The 20,178-nt window shown below is 31.0% G+C and overlaps 1 protein-coding gene across 1 annotated transcript; it reads left to right on the forward strand.

Annotated features, from left to right (window-relative positions):
- Positions 1-928: 928 nt before the first annotated feature.
- On the forward strand, positions 929-18,934 carry LOC139528764 (uncharacterized). Its single transcript, XM_071324957.1, has 7 exons — positions 929-1,037; positions 3,764-3,913; positions 4,333-4,551; positions 6,824-7,105; positions 8,098-8,703; positions 11,956-12,177; positions 14,585-18,934. Coding segments are annotated over exons 1-7 (1,920 nt in total). The 5' UTR covers positions 929-1,036; the 3' UTR covers positions 15,025-18,934.
- Positions 18,935-20,178: the final 1,244 nt, after the last annotated feature.

The following is a 20,178-nucleotide window of genomic DNA, read 5'->3' on the forward strand; positions in this document are numbered from 1 at the left end:
AATGTATATTGTAACATTTTGAAATTTCATACAAAACAACCGATGAACAAGAAAGAGTCACAGAGTCTGAAACTGACGGATTATTGACAAAGGTTTTAGGTACAATTGTATATATATACTAGAACACACTCGTGATATCGAGGGTCCGTGACTGAATTAAAGTATATAACTATGCGTAAGCCTTATTTTAGTATTGGTATTGTCATCTGATAAAGTCGTGCCGATTATAAGCTACACAGTTTTCTCTGCTTTAAAATCTTTCTGTTTGAACCCGTCGACCTGGAACTTTTCAATTATTGGTAATATTCAGGTCCTGGAATTGAGTATTTTTTAATCAACAGCATTGTCCAATAAAGTTCAAATCTTTGATTCGCTGTTTTACGTCATGCCCGCTAACAAATTGAAAACTGTACCTATACGTCTTAGTCCAAATTTTTAGTATTCGTGTTGTTATCTTAGAAAGTCTTACTAATTAAAAAACTACAATAGGGAACAATTTGACAATGATTGAATTTAGTTGTGTCGACTTTGTGATTATGACCCGTGTATATAGTAAAATCAAATACACACAATTTTCCTATATTAGCTATATATAAAGTTGAATTCTTTGATATGTCGTTTTTACCTGATGCCGGCTGATAAATTGGACCTCGCAATTTTAGTATTATAGATATATGAAGAAAAGACCCTTCAAGTCATTTAAAATGCTCACTTTTGTCAAATGATCCTAAACACTTATACAGAAAGAATGTAGATGAATGAATTATTTGTCAATTGACTTCCTGAAAGTAGTGATAAAATCATTTATCTGTTGCAGTTATCTACCTTTCTTATTAAATTATGTAACATGTGATATCAAAATCTAGATTTTTGGAAAATCAATTTTAACATTTCTATTTTTACTTTTAATTCTGATTCGGTTAAAGTCCAATACATGACTTGCGCAATAATAATTAGGGAAACTATCGACGGACTTGCGCAATGACAACTTAAAAATTCTTTCATAAACTAGGACTAAATCTAAAACTCTCTCAAAAGTAAGGTTTTTTACTAATATTTCAACCGTATTTTCAAGTAATTCCACATAAATACTTGAAAAAAGACATGATATAAGTTTTAAGTTTGTAAATTAAAGCATTTTTATCGCAAAGAGCAGTAACAAAAACTTCAACACATTACGTCATGGAAACCATAACCACCTCGGATGTAGAAACAATTCAAATCATCCATTATGTATATACGACACGTCTTGTTAAAATTATATAAATGATTTCATATGACAATAAAACGTTGATTTACAAACTCGATGATATCTAAACGACTAAATTGGTGAAAAAAATATGTTGTAACATTGATACTAGTATTCAACCTGTCCCGCCCATGAGTGGTAATACATTTTGAATGAATGTAATGTCATTTACTTCTAACCTGTATCATGACTTCTTATTAGAGTGATTTCTTCCATCTTTTGCTGGTATTTTTTTTCTATTAAAAATACCAACAATGAGTACATTTTTATATCTACCTCAACACCGTGTTTCTGCGGTATCTCGGTGAAAAATAAAACGCGGAAGATCAATGGTCCGCCATATTTAAAAAAATAAATGAAAGGAAAGGAACAATAATAAAATTTCTTAAAAATCTTTGAGGGATTGATAGCCCTCATTCTTTGAGAAAAAAAAACCTGAATAATATTGGGAACTTTAGAAAATTAGAATTTTCTTTGGTTTAAAAATACCCATCGATTGACATTGACAATAAGCATGCTACAACATGTTTTAGTGTTCTATCATTATAGTTTGATGCGCCTATCTAATATTAAGGTGTGAAATTTATATACTGGGCAAATATATATTTAGATATGTGACGCCTCCGGGTGCGGGAATTTCTCGCTACATTGAAGACCTGTTGGTGACCCTCTCCTGTTGTTTTCTATTTGGTCGTGTTGTTGTCTCTTTGACACATTCCCCATTTCCATTCTCAATTTTATTTCGGATTGATTAAGGCAGACATTGTTCAAATGTTGAAAATCAACTAAGTTTGTACACATGTTTTGCTGTTAAACTGAATGAGAGAAACCTGTAGTTCATAGGTTGTCATTGGTCCTAGTCTATCACTTTAATTTTAGTAAACTGTTATGTTATACCTATGCTGTTACAAAAATAAATTATAGAGGTCGTGTTTGAATTGTTTCATTTTTTCTTACGATGGAGCTTTCTATAGCCCATGATATTGGGTGAGTTTTCTCATTGTTGAAAAGCTGTACGTTGGCCTGTCTGGATGACATCAGCTTCATTTGAACTTTGGTGGATAGTTGTCTGATAGGCAAGTGTACCACATCTCATTATAATGTTTAACATATAAAAAGCCATATCATAATCACCAAAATTAAATCTTATTCTGTATACCAATCAGAGAAATATATAAAATGAAAATGAAAAACTAATTTTGACTCTGACAAAACCTTGGTATTGTTTAATTTTCTTTGCTATTGTGAACATTAAGATCATATTCCGTCGCATTTTTGTTGTAAAAGATGGAAGCGTTAAAGATAAAAAAAAATAGATATAGAAATCTGCATTCACACATGGTTGATCTAATGGATTGGTACAATGGGTTGGCTCGGCATATTATCATTCAAGATATTATCTTAGTATTTGAACAACAAATTATATATTTTGAAAACATCGCGTTCTGTTGAAACGTTCAAGGAAATAAGATCACAGAAAGTATATTCCAGAACAATTCAAAGTGTAAAATAATCGTAACAAATATAATATGGTCCATAACCTATTTTGGAGAAAACTTATGTCTTATCCTTTTGTCGTTTTAAATAATAAAATATATTAAAACTACCTATACCAGCCTTGTGCTACTTTGTTCAGGTTGTTGTCAACTTGACACATTCTAAATTTCAATTCTCAATCTCATTTAAATTACATGTCTGTTAAAATCTTTCAAATCAGTACGAGTTGATGTACGACTTCTTTTAAATAACTTGTTATCACATTATTTCAATAAACGGTCATATTTTAAAATACCTGACACATAAGGATTATCCTACGCATATTTGAATGAAATAACACGTTCCAATCTTGATAAATTGGACAAACTAAGTTTCCAACTTCTAAAGGTCATTGTTTCCTTCAATATAATTAATCATTATATTTCTTTGATCATACAGCTCCAATGTTTATACGTCCGTTGTTATGGATACCTGACTTCCAAAAGATTAAGTTTGGGCGTTCTTAATAAAGGCACATCCAAAAATTCGCTTCGGACACAAAATATTAAATATATTCTTTCGACTAACTGTTTTGAATCTTCTTTTTATGACGCATTATTTTATCAAAATCACAACTGCAGCATATTGATATTCTTAAAAAAAGCAATTATAAAATATAAATGTTGGTACAAGACTCATATTTTGGTAAATAGTTGTAACTAGCTTTAATTTGAAAGCATTAGATGAGCAGTGTATAAATGAGAAACCAAATTATTCAGCCATATCAAATGCAACTTCATTAACTGAGTTACAAATCATTTAAAATGAACATGAATGCAGAGTTATTGACAACAACAATTCACTTTAAAAACAAAAATCGTCAATTATGAAAAAAATCAAGAATCTATAATCTTTTTTTTTACAATAATAATCATGTGTTATTATCCAAAATGTGTTTTAGAAATTATTGTTTATTCTGAAATAGTTTTTCTATGTCATTCAATTTCAAGATCTTTATTTCAATGTTTTGAATTATAGTGACACAGGAGGAAGCCAACTCCTTCAGGGATGATGAATTTCATTTACCTACACTACCAAGTGAAGACTGGGAGATGAATGTATTCCTGAATGAGTTGGCTGACGATCTGACAAAGGAAGATCTCAAAAAGATGAAATACTTACTAACAGGTGGGTCAGAATATCAAATTATACAATGTTTGTATTTTTCATGATTCGGAAATAGATTTTATTCCTTTTATGTATTTGTTTCAATTTAACAACTTTATTCTAAATATCAGTCATTAATATTGAAAAGAACCAATTTCATTTAAATAACAAAGATAAAAATGACTGCATTTTTATTTGAAAGTCAATGTTTAAAAAGTTGCATATTATAATAAATTTGTATAGAAGATAACAGCCATGCTTTATGTTGCAAACATTTCTACAAAAGGAAATACCTATACCATGTTAAAAATATGACTGTTACATTTGTTTTCCATTTGGATGATGTGTTTGAGCGTTCAATTTGTCATTTTAACAAGTACTTTCCGTTTTGTATTAACATAGAAGTTCTATTTTTTTTGTTATTTCACTCTTTTTAATAGGTTTAAACGGAACCGGTAAAAGAGTACTTGAAGTAATTAACGATGGTCTTGACCTTTTTGAACATCTGAAGCAAAAACAAATTCTCACCAGAGACAATGTTATCTGTCTGCAAGCAATGTTGTGGCACACCAAGCGAAAGGACTTACACAATAAGTTTGTACAATTTGCAAGGAAAAGAGGCAATATTGTTCACTTCTATGCCCCGAATGACAAGCCAGGTAATATTGATAATTGTGTCCGAAATTTGAATATCATATAGTAATTAGGAAATGAAAATATATGAACAAAAAGAAATCAAGAGGACAACATACAAGGAGTTTATACAAAACTGTAAGGTTTTAAATAGTGAATAAATGTAACAAACAGTCGTAGATCTGCAAAACACAAAAAGATATGATACAAGACAACGAATATAAAAAAAAATAATGAAGCATTGTTTTATATGTTGTCGACCTGCATAATTACCCACAGCAACGTCATAAACAGAACACAAAAACACAGCCATGCACAATGCACAGACAGGATTACACAAATGTTTGGGTAGTGATTCAAGCTGTCAATTAAACTCCCTCTCAACAAAATAGGAGAAAAAAAATCAGTCCAATAAAATATCATTACTATATAAAAGACAGGCACCGCTATGATCAATAAAGGAAAAACATGAAAACCTTTACTAAATTTTTCCATAGATATTAAAGATTTGGTTTTGAAGTTTGGATGTACATGTACCTTATTTCAAACGGGATAGCACATCCTCATTTTTACGGAAATGTTGTTAACCGTGCCCGGAAATTTAGAAATGATCCATGTAAACTTATTCTAAAAGGTTACCTATTCAACACTGTAATAAGATCATTGAATATTGTTTTTATTGGAATACATATTGATTTTGTTATCAGTAGATTAAAACTAAAACTAAATTTTACTAGTATGTTATATATACATATTCATGGATCTACAATCAGTCGATACATGTAACTTGGCATTGCACCAGGTCATGTTTTTCTCTGGCTGTTTATGATGTCTTTACACTAAATCCATTGGATGTTGGATGTGTACGGATTGATAGTTTAGTTTTAGATGCATGATTTTTTTATTAGTTGTTAGTGGCTTTGAACTAGCTGTCAGATAACTGCGAATACTCTCAGATCTGTTCATTGTGTCTTTTTGTGTCGGGATGTATAAGTACCCGGCCACGTCCACTTATATTTTTGTCCATCTGATGAGTTAAGCCTTTTTCAACTGATTTTTATAGTTCGTTCTTATGTTGTACTGTTATACCACTGTCCCAGGTTAGGGGGAGGGTTGGGATCCCGCTAACATATTTAACCCCGCCACTTTATTTATGTATGTGCCTGTCCAAGTCAGGAGCCTGTATATTCAGTGGTTGTCGTTTGTTTATGTGTTACATATTTGTTTTTCGTTCATTTTTTTTTTACATAAATAAGGCCGTTAGTTTTCTCGTTTGAATTGTTTTACATTGTATTATCGGGGCCTTTTATAGCTGACTACGCGGTATGGGCTTTGCTCATTGTTGAAGGCCGTACGGCGACCTATAGTTGTTAATGTCTGTGTCATTTTGGTCTTTTGTGGATAGTTGTCTCATTGGCAATCATACCACATCTTCTTTTTTATATATACACTTAAAACATTTTACCAAAAAATCAAACAAAAAATCAAACAACACACGCGCCAGTTTCTCTGTTTTACAATTGGACTATGATGTTGTGCATAGCAAAGCAACTACAAAGATTATTCGTATTCGGCAAAGAGGAATTGAAATACAGACCATCAATATTTAAGATGGGATGTTGAAACAATTTAGTGGGTTGATGGGGGAAAAAAACAAAAAAAAATTTCCGCTTTGAATTTTCCTCTGAGTTCAGTATTTTAGTGATTTTACTTTTTATATCAATTTTATTCTAATCTAATTAAATTAAAAGATCCCCTTAAGATTTTCAGAAACAAGCAAAATATTAATGATAATAGGAATTGTAGTGTTTACTACTTATGGTTTCAAATTGTAGATAAAAATTATGATTTTGAAATAGAACTCGAATCATTTTGTAGAATGGTAAATTTTGTCATCAATACAGTATTGTAGAATATAAAAAAAATTATAGTATTATTGAATTATATGTTTCATTGTCCAGCAAGAGATCGATAAAACCGGTTTTTAATAATGAAAAAAATATATTTTCAGTTTTTTCTAAATTGGTCAGGTAAAGCCTATTGTTTAATAAAAAGAAAAAAGAAAGTCAGACAGACATCTGTTGGATAAAAATTGTCAATAGATTCAGATCTAGATTTGAAATATCGATCTTCAAATAGACGATGGCAAAAGGCCACATCACTTAGAACAAAAACTGATTAATTGGTGATCAAAAGTACCAGAATTATAACAACGTTTTCTTAAACAGCGCATCAGTATCATACATTGTACATATATTTATGTTTTGTAGTCAACCAAATGAATTATTATGTTTACAGAGAATGGTTATGAGTATGTGAAATTTCATATAGGTGGCAAAGAAAAATTAGACCGAAACAAACTCGAGGAACTTCGAATGCTTGTTAGTCGTGTTATTTGTGTGCCACTAAGTTTTATCATTGTTAGTGGAATAGAAGCAACAAATAGCATTCTTATCACGTTCATGGTTCCAGAGGGATACGCAAATGTTCTATCTGATCTAGTAGATAAAGAAAAAGATTATTTAGGTTGTAAAGGGGTAGATGCAATATGGTACAACGGATGTCTAATCAATTGTATAGGTACGATTCCGCCAGTATTATTGTGTTGGTATGAAATACCATTAATTTGTTCATTTTTCTGTATTTTTGAATAATATGATTATAAAATGTTGAATTAGTCCAAATATCTAAGTTTGTCTGCTCGTAGACATAGATCCCTTTAGCCATATTTGGCATGCATTCTCATATTTTGTAATGGTCTTCCGCGACGTGTTTGATTTCGTATTCCGTAAATGGTGTGTATAACTTAATAAAATAATCGGTTTTGTATGTCTCTGTTAATAAAACATATCTAGCATCTATTCAACCCTGGTTTTTAACTTATGTGTAAGTGAATATTCTTGATGAATGGCAAATTCTAGACAGCGCATCAGACGATCAGAATTTATTGTGTGTTATTTTAATTAAAAATTGAAATACCGAAATTCTCATGTTTGTTGTTGAATCTTATTTTAATAACTTACAACTGTCAAATGAAATAAAAAGAAAAGCAGACCTTATTTCTCTATTATTTTCCTAATTTTGAAACATTCACTTGATATCTTTCGTCACTTTTTTTTTAAAGGGGATGTGATGCAAGTCCTTTTACAAAATAATACGTTTAGAATTCTCGTTCATTTGGAGAATATGAAAGATCTTTTAAAAAAGCGGTTAAAAGAAAATAGTAAATGTGCAAAACAGGTTGTTTAAGGTTAAAGATTAAAAGTACTGCATGTTTTTAGTAAACTCAGTGGACAAACAGACAAAAATGATAAGTAGTCACTAGTGAAAAAGGGTCAAGGGTTTTGACACTGTATTAAATTTCAAGTAAAGATGAAACAACGAGACGTCAAACACTTTGTGTTATTGACATGAAAACTCGTCTTTATAACAAAAGCGTAACGGATCAATTAAATATGGTTTTGAACAGCTGTATACTACTGTTGCCTTTATTTAACAAGTTTTTCTTGAAATGGAATGAAGTACTGCACATTGACTTCAGATTAGTAAATGAAATTCATATTTTTTTACAGACGTTAAGTGTCCCGATGAGAATGAGGAAATTGACAAAGACGCAGAGGTTAAAATTCTTCTGGACCAGAAATCCAAACTCAATAAAAATGTTGAAGACCTGCAAATTGAGGTATTAAAACTCCAACAAAAGCTAAGAGGGTGTCAGAAAAGGGAAGGCGACACGCAGAAAAATGCTCAGACCAGAATAGCTACTATTGCCGGTGTTCTTGTCCAACAATTCGTCGGTGCCGTGCATACTCCGGAGAAGATGTCGCTCGAAAATATGGCTTTGAAGAATGCAACTAAACAAATGAGTCATACCCTGAAAAAAATGGAAGGGTTAGGATATGACACAGAATTAATTCAATACTTGCTTGATGCCAATACAATAGTTACGAGAACAAAGATAGGATCTGATGATGCATTAGTTTCAACAATTCAACAACATGAAATCACGAGACTCCAAAACGATTTGTGTGTTCTACAGTACGAACGCGACAAACTTGCATATCTATTAGAAGTTGGAATATCCGAACCCGTATTGACCAGAAATGAGAGTTACCTTCTACATTTCCTTACTTCATTAGTCCCGATGCAGGTTACAGAAACAGTGAAAGTTTCTGTCTGTATGTATATTTTTGTTTTCATACTTACATTTTAATAACATGCTTCAATTAAGATAAAATCGTCTTACTATGTTAAAATAAATGTATTAAAGCTAAGAGAACGTAACATTTTACCGTATAGATAAGTCAACTTAAAAGGTTTTTGTTCCAAATATGAAAGTAAGATCGTATCAAGTGTATACGGCGATACACATTGTCTGAACATTTCTTCTTTTTAAGTAAAACAATTATGTGACTGATTTCGTATGACTTCTCTTGTAATCATATATTCGTGAATTGTGCATTTATATCAAATTTAAAGTCTTATGAAACTTCTATTAAAAACTAGAGGCTCTCAAGAGCCTGTGTCGCTCACCTTGGTTTATGTGCATATTAAACAATGGACACAGATAAATTCATAACAAAATTGTGTTTTGATGATGGTGATGTGTTTGTAGATCTTACTTTACTGAACATTCTTGTTGCTACAATTATCTCTATCTATAATGAACTTGGGCCAGTAATTACAGTGGAAAATATTTTCTAAAAATCTACAAAAATTTATGAAAAATGTAAAAAATTGACTATAAAGGGCAATAACTCCTAAAGGGGTCAACTGACCATATCGGTCGTGTTGACTTATTGTAAATCTTACTTTGCTGAACATTATTGCTGTTTACTGTTTATCTCTATCTATAATATTATTCAAGATAATAACCAAAAACAGCAAAATTTCCTTAAAATTACCAATTCAGGGGCAGCAACCCAACAACAGGTTGTTGGATTCATCTGAAAATTTCAGGGCAGATAGATCCTGACCTGATAAACAATTTAACTACTGCCAGATTTGCTCTAAATGCTTTGGTTTTTGAGTTATAAGCCAAAAACTGCATTTTACCCCAATGTTCTATTTTTAGCCATGGCGGCCATCTCGGTTGGTTGACCGGGTCACCGGACACATTTTTTAAAACTAGATACCCCAATGATGATTGAGGCCAAGTTTGGTTTCATTTGGCCCAGTAGTTTCAGAGGAGAAGATTTTTGTAAAAGATTACTAAGATTTACGAAAAAATGGTTAAAAATTTACTATAAAGGGCAATAACTCCTAAAGGGGTCAACTGACCATTTCGGTTGTGTTGCCTTATTTGTAAATCTTATTTTGTTGAACATTATTGCTGTAAACAGTTTATCTCTATCTATAATATTTTTCAAGATAATAACCAAAAACAGCAAAATTTCCTTAAAATTACCAATTCAGGGGCAGCAACCCAACAACGGGTCATTAGATTCATCTGAAATTTTCAGGGCAGATAGATCTTGACCTGATAAACAGTTTAACCCCGTGAGATTTGCTATAAATGCTTTGGTTTTTGAGTTTTAAGCCAAAAACTGCATTTTACCCCTATGTTCTATTTTTAGCTATGGCGGCCATCTTGGTTGGTTGACCGGGTCACCGGACACAATTTTTTAACAAAATACCCCAATGATGACTTTTGGACAAGTTTGGTTTCATTTGGCCCAGTAGTTTCAGAGGAGAAGATTTTTATAAAAGATTACTAAGATTTACGAAAAATTGTTAAAAATTGACTATAAAGGGCAATAACTCCTAAAGGGGTCAACTGACCATTTCGGTTGTGTTGACTTATTTGTAAATCTTATTTTGTTGAACATTATTGCTGTTAACAGTTTATCTCTATCTATAATATTATTCAAGATAATAACCAAAAACAGCAAAATTTCCTTAAAATTACCAATTCAGGGGCAGCAACCCAACAACGGGTCGTTAGATTCATCTGAAATTTTCAGGGCAGATAGATCTTGACCTGATAAACAGTTTAACCCCGTGAGATTTGCTATAAATGCTTTGGTTTTTGAGTTTTAAGCCAAAAACTGCATTTTACCCCTATGTTCTATTTGTAGCCATGGCGGCCATCTTGGTTGGTTGACCGGGTCACCGGACACAATTGTTAAACTAGATACCCTAATGATGATTGTGGCCAAGTTTGGTTTAATTTGGCCCAGTAGTTTCTGAGGAGAAGATTTTTGTAAAAGTTAACGACGACGGACGACGACGACGACGACGACAGACGCCGGACGCAAAGTGATGGGAAAAGCTCAATTGGCCCTTCGGGCCAGGTGAGCTAAAAACCTGATGCATATATTTTTTTTTAATTAAATGGCTAGTATTTATTATAAAACTTGTGTACATTATTTTTTTTTTATTTGTTGGTTTCCCAGACAACAATTTTCCGTCATATGCAATTAGCGCAGCGTGAACTTTCTCGTAAAAATCAGGTGATCGCAAAACGTAAGTGCAAAGCGGGAAAATCGAATTAGCAGAGAAACTTAACAAACGTAAACATTGCTCTATCATCGAAATAATCTATAAAATATCTCATTGTATTATACATGTTATATATGTGCTTACCTGAATTTCTATTCTTCTCTTTTGATTGTTTACAAAGGTGACAATAGATAAACGTCGGCTTCAAAACACAACAATTTTTCACATATTTTCACAACACTGACCGAGTGAAATATTTTTTTGACGATTATACAAAATCGATGAATAAAAAATGATGAAATCGTGCACAAAAGACTTAGTTCTGATATATGCTTGCATTGGTTCAAGAATTGGAGTAACATTATTTTTCACCAATCACTCGTTTCATATGACTTTAGCAAAACAAGTATCAAACGCCTATGAGACAACCTGATTTGTGCGGTACGTAATGTACACAACTTGTTTTTTTTTTAACAAAACCAAAATACAAAAAAAAGAAATAAGGAAAACTCAAAACGGAAGGTCCTTAATCGAAGGACAAAATAAATAGCTCAAACACATTAAATGAATGGATTTCAATTCATTCGTATTTGTAGAAAATGTGTCACATTTAAAGACAGTGTTAAATATCTGTGCATAATGAAAAAGTTTAACAAATATACAGAATTCCGAGGTAAATTCAAAAAGGGAAGTACATAAATGTACATAAATACTGACAAAAACCTTATCAATCAACCGAAAGAATGGAAAACAACTGTACGCAAACGGTTCTGTTGGATAAGGGTTATCTTACCCTTCAGGATTAATAAATTACATTCTCAGGTGTCGAGTGTCTCCCCTTCAAAGTGTTTCTGTTTTGTCTGTCTATTTTTTTTTCTTCTACTTTTACATATACTTTTTTCATTCCCCTGTCGTAATGTGAAGCAAATTTTATGTTTAGAATACAATATTTTGTATTGTGTAAATCTATTATTATTTTTTTCTCACAGCACAAACTAAAGAAATGAATATTGACATCTTGCAAAATATTCTGACTGGAATTTTCAAGACATGGCAAGACACTCTTAGTAAAGAGGAGAAAGTAATCCTTTGTAACAAATTCCTTCCATCCAGTGATAGTAGAAAGGCTTTTAAAGAATCAAAGCTTCTACTTTTAGAATACTTGTGGCTTAATTATGCAAAATCCAATGGGCTCCAGTCTGCCAACTTTCGTGAGTAAAAGATCGTTTAATTTATTCAAGTTTTTATGAAGTCATTTCGTTTAAGGTATGTTATAGGTAGATATCTATGAGATAGAATTTGAAATAGATTGGAGAAGATAGGTCTTATAATATGTTTAAAGAAAATAAAAAGAAAAAACGGTGTCATCGAAATTGGTTTTTTTTTCAATAACGAACTCCATTCTCTATCATATTAACGCTCATAGTACAAACTTAAAATTACATATTTGAATTACTAAACTTAGTTTGGTACTTGAGATGTAAGATTGTGTTTGCGTTCTGCTTAATTAATGGTAGATTTTGAAACATGTAACCAAAAAAAAACAAGTTTAACAAAGATATCTTCAGTCGTAAAAACCTTAATTTAGATTTAAACATCGCAATTGTACTATTTGGTATCGGTAAGTCTAGTACTTCAAATTTTTGGATTCGAGCGTCACTGATGAGACTATTGTAGAAGAAACGCGCGTTAGGCGTAAATACAAAATTTCATTTTGGTGTCTATAATGAGTTTATTCTTGTGGATATGTTTGAAGATTCAATATTTTATTAAAGTCTCACCACTTGTATAACATTATACATTCCAATAAACATATAAAATATTGCGTATAACATGAAATATTGGATAACATTTATAAATATATTGTATATTAAAACTAACAGTAAAATATCATTAGCTTAAATACTAAAACATATACAAGTGCCATTCTATTAAGAATTATGAGAGACTAATATTAAAGGATTAATTATATACAAAATTTATACAATTTTAAACTACATATATCTAAGATTTAAAATATATCATCAGCTATATACAAATAAAAAATTTGTTCTTCTACATAAAATGTTATAGCAGGTTTTAGCAACTACCTGACATAGTTCTTCGTTTCTGAATAAAAATGAATGTAATATATTGTAAAGGGTGTGCATATTATCACATTTGATCACTAATTCTCTTTTTTTAATTATTGTAATATTATTGTTAATGCAATATTGACATATAAAAAACATATTATTATGAAATACAATTAGTACACTAAGCATGATCATTTAAAATAAAATTGAGAAAGGAAATGGTGAATATGTCAAAGCGACAACCACCCGACCATAGAGCAAACAACAGCCGAAAGCAACCAATGGGTCTTCAATGAAGCGAGAATTCCCGCACCCGTAGGTGTCCTTCAGCTGGCCCCTAAAATATGCATAATAGTACAGTGATAATGGACGTCATACTAAACTCCGAATTATACACAAGAAACTAAAATTTAAAATCATACAAGACTAACAAAGGCCAGAGGCTCCTGACTTGGGACAGGCGCAAAATTGCGGCGGGGTTAAACATGTTTATGAGATCTCAACCCTCCCCCTATACCTCTAGCCAATGTAGAAAAGTAAAACAATAACAATACGCACATTAAAATTCAGTTCAAGAGAAGTCCGAGTCTGATGTCAAAAGATGTAACAAAAGAAAATAAATAAAATGACAATAATACATAAATAACAACAGACTACTAGCAGTTAACTGACATGCCAGCTCCAGACCTCAATTAAACTGATTGAAAGATTATGTCTTCATCATATGAATATCAGGTACAATCCCTCCCGTTAGGGGTTTAGTATCATACTATCATAAAATATATGAGAAGAACATAACCCGTGTCATGCCAACAACTGTTTTTTTAGAAATAAATGTGTTTAGTTCCGATGCAAAGACCCTATCAGTGAATCAATGTTAAAGCCAAAATATGCAATCTTTAATGACCTGACAACAGTATCGTAACTATATCCTCTTTTAATAAGTCTATTTAAAGGTTTTGTTAGTTTCTGAGGAGAATACTGACATTTTTGTGCTTTATAAAGAATATTTCCATAAAATTTTGGATGTGAAATACCTGAACGTATAAGATGTCTGCATGTTGAGTTATATTTACGAATTATTTCCTTATACCGGTGATAAAATTTAGTAAATGTTTTGACCAGTTTGTGATATCGAAAACCCTGGTGTAATAATTTTTCAGTAATACATAAATTTCTCTCGCTAAAATCTAATACATTGTTACATACACGAGCGAATCGTACAAGTTGAGATATATAAACACCATAAGATGGTGACAAGGGAACGTCACCATCTAAAAATGGATAATTAACAATAGGAAATGAAAAATCATCTCTTTTATCATAAATTTTTGTATTAAGCTTCCCGTTTATGATATAGATATCAAGATCGAGGAAAGGGCAGTGGTCATTGTTATCATTAGATTTATTTAAAGTAAGTTCTACAGGATAAATTTCTTTAGTATACATACTGAAGTCGTCATTATTTAGAGCCAATATATCATCCAAATATCTAAAAGTATTGTTAAATTTTTGTATCAAATGTTGTTTTGATTTGTTTTAGATTTGTGGATGGTAAATATACTAGCAACTATCAAAAGAATGGATCTCTGTGAAAGCTGGATATCAAAAGCGTCCGTTTTCATAAAGGCGTTTACAAACGGAGAAAACCAAGAGGATGATGATGTCACGTCCTTAAATTCCACATCGAAAGTAGAAAAGAAGAGTTCCAAGAAGTCCCAACATCCAAGCAATGGGAAAAAGGGCAAACCAAGCAAGCAATCTGCAACACTCCCCATAGAACCACAGCCAAATCGTTCAACATTAGAAGAAGTCAATGAAAGGCTACAACATTTAGAAGAAATAATGGATAGGAACACGAAGATAACAGAAACCTTTGTTTTTAGTAAATGGGACAAAAATAGGAGCTTTGGGTCACATGTTACAGACAATTCATATGATGTGTCAAAGTTATTTAACAGCAAACTTTTTAACAAAATTTAACTCTGCTATACAAATATCTCTCAACAAAATGTAAGTTAAAAAAAACCAGTAAGTTTAATCAAAATGATTGACAAGATAAAACACAAGTCTTGACTGTCATATGCAAATGTTCAATTAAATGGGCAAGAAAGGCGAAATAAAGTCAAAGTGTAGTCACTATTAGCCACAATCAGTTTGATATCTTTAGAAACTCTTTTTAGATAAAAGTTAGGAGATAACTGTATAGTATTTTAAGCTACGACGAATTTGTGATTTGATGGTCGCAAATTAAGTTTACTGGCGATGATTCGGGGAGCCAGTAAACGGGTATTTGCAACTATCAAATCATCAATTGATGCCGTCGGAGCTTAAAATAAAATATTGTTATATCTATTCTAATGAACCTGTCAGAAAACAACGTCAAAGCATACATTTCAAATCTGTCATACGTAGTCTGTGCTTGTGTATACATTTTCATGGCATCAATTGTGAATTTATGTCATGAAAACTGGTGACGTTATCCAATCAAAATAAACATTACAAACGATGTAGCATTAGAATAACCATTTACTGTATCGGAAGATACAACATTATAATTATACACTATATGAAAACATTTGTTTATTAGTCACAGATAAGATACGACAAAGTTTTATTCAACATAGCTTAAATGAACAACTATATGTATAGGTAAGTTTGAATTTACAGCCAAACACAGATCAAAGATCTCATGGGGAGAATAAAACAATAGTCATATATCACTTTTCGTATGATGTATTTTTTATTTGAAAATTCGTTTGCTCTCGTAATTGATTGAAAATCATTAGTTTTACCCATTAATTGGTTGTGTTCATATTCAATGTAAAAGTACAATTCAATTACTTCCTTGTTTCCAATGCTTACAATGTAGAAATACAAGTTAACTACTTCAATGTTTTGATAACTTTAATGTAGAAGACTATTTCAATTACTTCAATGTTTTCAATGCTAAATTGTACATTATGTTGAAGTACATTTCAATTACTTCAATGTTTACATAGCTTTCATGTAGATGTATTACTACTTCAGTTTGTTCAATGCTACAATGTAGTAGTACATTTCAATTACTTCAATGTTTTTCATAGCTTTAATGTAGAAGTACATTTCAGTTATTTCAATGTTTTTCATAGCTTAAATGTAGAAGTAAATTTCAATTACTTCAATGTTTTCCATAGCTACAATGTAGAAGTACATTTCAGTTACTTCAATGATTTCATAGCTTTAATGTAGAAGTACATTTCAATTACTTCAATGTTTTCAATGCTACATTGTACATTATGTTGAAGTACATTTCAATTACTTCAATGTTTCCATAGCTTTTATTTAGATGTATTACTACTTCAGTTTGTTCAATGCTACAATGTAGTAGTACATTTCAATTACTTCAATGATTTCATAGCTTTAATGTAGAAGTACATTTCAATTACTTCAATGTTTTTCATAGCTTTAATGTAGAAGTAAATTTCAATTACTTCAATGATTTCATAGCTTTAATGTAGAAGTACATTTCAATTACTTCAATGTTTTTCATAGCTTTAATGTAGAAGTTCATTTCAATTACTTCAATGTTTTCCATAGCTACAATGTAGAAGTAAATTTCAATTACTTCAATGATTTCATAGCTTTAATGTAGAAGTACATTTCAATTACTTCAATGTTTTTCATAGCTTTAATGTAGAATTACATTTCAATTACTTCAATGTTTTTCATAGCTTTAATGTAGAAGTGCATTTCAGTTACTTCAATGTTTTCATAGCTTCAATGTAGAAGTAAATTTCAATTACTTCAATGTTTTCATAGCTTTAATGTAGAAGTAAATTTCAATTACTTCAATGATTTCATAGCTTTAATGTAGAAGTACATTTCAATTACTTCAATGTTTTTCATAGCTTTAATGTAGAAGTACATTTCAATTACTTCAATGTTTTCATGTTTTCAATGCTACAATGTAGAAGTACATTTCAATTACTTCAATGTTTTCATAGCTACAATGTAGAAGTTCATTTTAATTACTTCAATATTTTTATAGCTCCAATGTACAAGTATATTTTAATTACTTAAATATCTTCAATGCTACTTTGTCATCGCTCTACAATGTTTTAATTTATAGAAGTGTCAACCATTTATAACAAAACCTTGACAAAAACATGATTTATGTCATAAAAGTTTAGAAATTATGAATGTATAAATTAAAAAGAATATCTATTAATCACAGACAAATAATTTTTGAAACAACTGTTGTGATAAAACAAAATAATTTTGAAAGTTCTTTTAGCAGTAATAATGAATCAATTTATATTGTATTCAAACTGTATTTAAATTTATAATGTATAGTCATACTTTCTTTTTATATAATAACATTGAAAATCAAAATGTCTGTTTAAACGTATAATTCTTGCAATGTTGTATTGCATACATGATTATTTTATTTCAAAAAAGGTACGATGAATATGTTTGATCAGTTTTGAAAATTTGAGGAAACTAATCACATGTGAAAGAGTTGTTTTTGTAAAGTATATCTGTCGGTAAGAAGACATGTCCCAACAAAATAGTCGTTGTCCTTACTCTTAAATGTCTATCATTTGGTTTGACACAGAAGGATTCAAATATTTGATCTCCCACACTATCTATGATGAGTGTATAGACTACTAGGAGAATACAGAGTCACTACATCATTTGGAGGGAAGGGCTTTACATGAATTTGTCAGTACTCAATTAGTGTATACCTTCAGTTTTACAACATTACAGTTTTATTATTTTTAAATGTTAAAATATTATTGATCATAAACTTAAAAAAAAATGACATTCTTAATATAAACTAAGAAATTACCAGATATTTTATGATAGCAAGCTTGCCTTCAGTTTAGGAGGTCCTGGTAGAGATTCACAGATGAGTTAAACTTAGATGGAAAATTGGATGTTTGCTGCTACTTTGGCAAACAAATGTTATTCAGGAGTAAGAACAAAGATTGGTCTAAATAAAATATCCTAGTAGGATCTGTCTTTCTGTGGACTGTGATCTTATTAGCTAGCTATGCTATGTTTAAAATCTGTAGTTTATATTTTTTTGTGTCATTTCAACATATTATTGTTTTCAAACATGCATGTAATACTTGCCCCCTGAACATTGAGTAACCACCAATCCATTATTCAAGGTATACAAAGGACAACGTACGATAAGGCCCGTTTTTGTCCCCCCCTATTTTCTCATTTTCTAAATTTTGTTTTGGAGAGCTACTCATCACATTAAATTATTCACTAAGGTTTGAAGTTTGATTTGATGAACTTCAAAACCATTAATTCCAGAAAATGGGTGAGGTTAGGGGGTAAAAGGGCATCAAAAACGTCAAAAGAAGGAAAAATAATGATTTTTGGCCCTTGTTTCTAAAATTTTAGTAGCGTGCGCCTACGTAACCCGAAAAAATTATGGCGATGACATTGGAATAAAAAAAAAATTCCTGGGTCACATTGGTGCAGGCACTAAAAAAATAAAAACAATGTTGTAAAATCACCTGCAAAATGAATAATAATAACAATATTTGAATAATAACAGAAATTTAACCCCCCTCACCTCACCCAGTTGCGAAAATTAGTGGTTTTGAAGTTCATCCAAACAAACTTCAAACCTCAGGGAATGTTTTAACATAATAAGTAGCTTTCCAAACAAGAATTTGAAAAATGGGAAAATAGGGGGGCCAAAAACAGGCCTTATCGTACCTTGTCCTTTGTGATAATCTAATAGGTAACATTTAAGGTCAATGTTATTGAACACGCCAGAGTCAATTTTGTTCAACAGATGATCTTAATATCTATGTATGTCTCTGGTTGTTTTTATAAGATGGAAAATAAAAACAATAAACAATCTAAATAAAAGTTTTTATGCATCAGAAAAGTGATTTTTTTCTTCATTTACAGTAGTACAGTTACTTTCTTATCAGTATTAACATCATTTTGACTACATTATTTTACATTTGTTCCAAAAAGATACATTGCTATGTGATGAGTCTTTTCATACAAATTCCCTTTCACCCCAAGTTGTTTATTGCAAAAATACATAGTACTTGCAGGATGTCCACAAGAACACACTGTCATATGCAAGAAGAGGATGAACACTAAATACATTTCTATTTGCTAACAAAAAGCCTCTTTTTTGGTTGAATAAATGTTCAACAGTCCCACATGTGGACGTCATTAACCTTAATAAGTTTAGAACTGTTCAGGAAATGCTGATGTACAATACATTCAAAACTTCCAAAACTTAAGTAGGCAGAGAGCTCCTATTTTAATTTTTTTGCAAACTAATTCAAAAGGAATGACATGTCACAGAAATCCTATCATTGGTCTTACTCATAAAGAAGCCATGTGTTGACTGTTGAAGACCCTACTTTGCCCTATAATGGTTTACTTTGACAAATTTTGACTTGGATGAGAGTTGTTTCATTGGTACTCATACCGCATCTTATTATTTGTATGTGTTGCTGAAGACGCTGCATGTACCAACTTTCAAGTCTGGTTTAAACAAGATCATAGAGGATTTTTTTAAATAACGAGATGTTGGATAAATGTTAATCAAAATACAACCTAATGACACACGTTACAATAATATATATATACGGAATTTTTGAACAACCTTGACTGGCTCAACAGTCCTTGCACAGTCGGCAAGTAAGCACAAGAAAACTTCCTTTAAATAAATATAACATATGGAAAGAGTAACAAGCTGTATTACTAACCAATCTAATATTTGGACAGTTAACTTCTATATTGACAGGGTATGAGTTACAATTTATGACAAAAATCAGCAAAGACCAATCGAAACAACATCTGATACACAAATTTAATAATACTTTTAGATATTTGGATGATATTTTGACTCTCAATAATGACGACTTCAGTATGAATTCTAAAGAAATTTATCCTGTTAAATAAAGCTAATACTAACAATGACCACTGCCCTTTCCTCGATCTTGATATATATCTCATTAACGGAAGCTTCATACTAAAATATATGATAAAAGAGATAATTTTTCAATAATTTCCTATCGTTATAATTATCCATTTTTAGATGGTAACGTTCCTTTGTCATCATCTTACAGTGTTTATATATCTCAACTTGTACGATTCGCTCGTGTAAGT

The sequence above is a fragment of the Mytilus edulis genome, chromosome 6 (genome assembly GCF_963676685.1).
Source record: "Mytilus edulis chromosome 6, xbMytEdul2.2, whole genome shotgun sequence".
Taxonomy (NCBI): domain Eukaryota; kingdom Metazoa; phylum Mollusca; class Bivalvia; order Mytilida; family Mytilidae; genus Mytilus; species Mytilus edulis.

Excerpts from the sequence above, each read along its gene's own strand:
- LOC139528764 (XM_071324957.1), top strand. Across the intron at positions 7,106-8,097 it reads ATGTCTAATCAATTGTATAG|ACGTTAAGTGTCCCGATGAG; the intron begins GTACGATTCCGC and ends ATTTTTTTACAG. Across the intron at positions 8,704-11,955 it reads AACAGTGAAAGTTTCTGTCT|CACAAACTAAAGAAATGAAT; the intron begins GTATGTATATTT and ends TTTTTCTCACAG.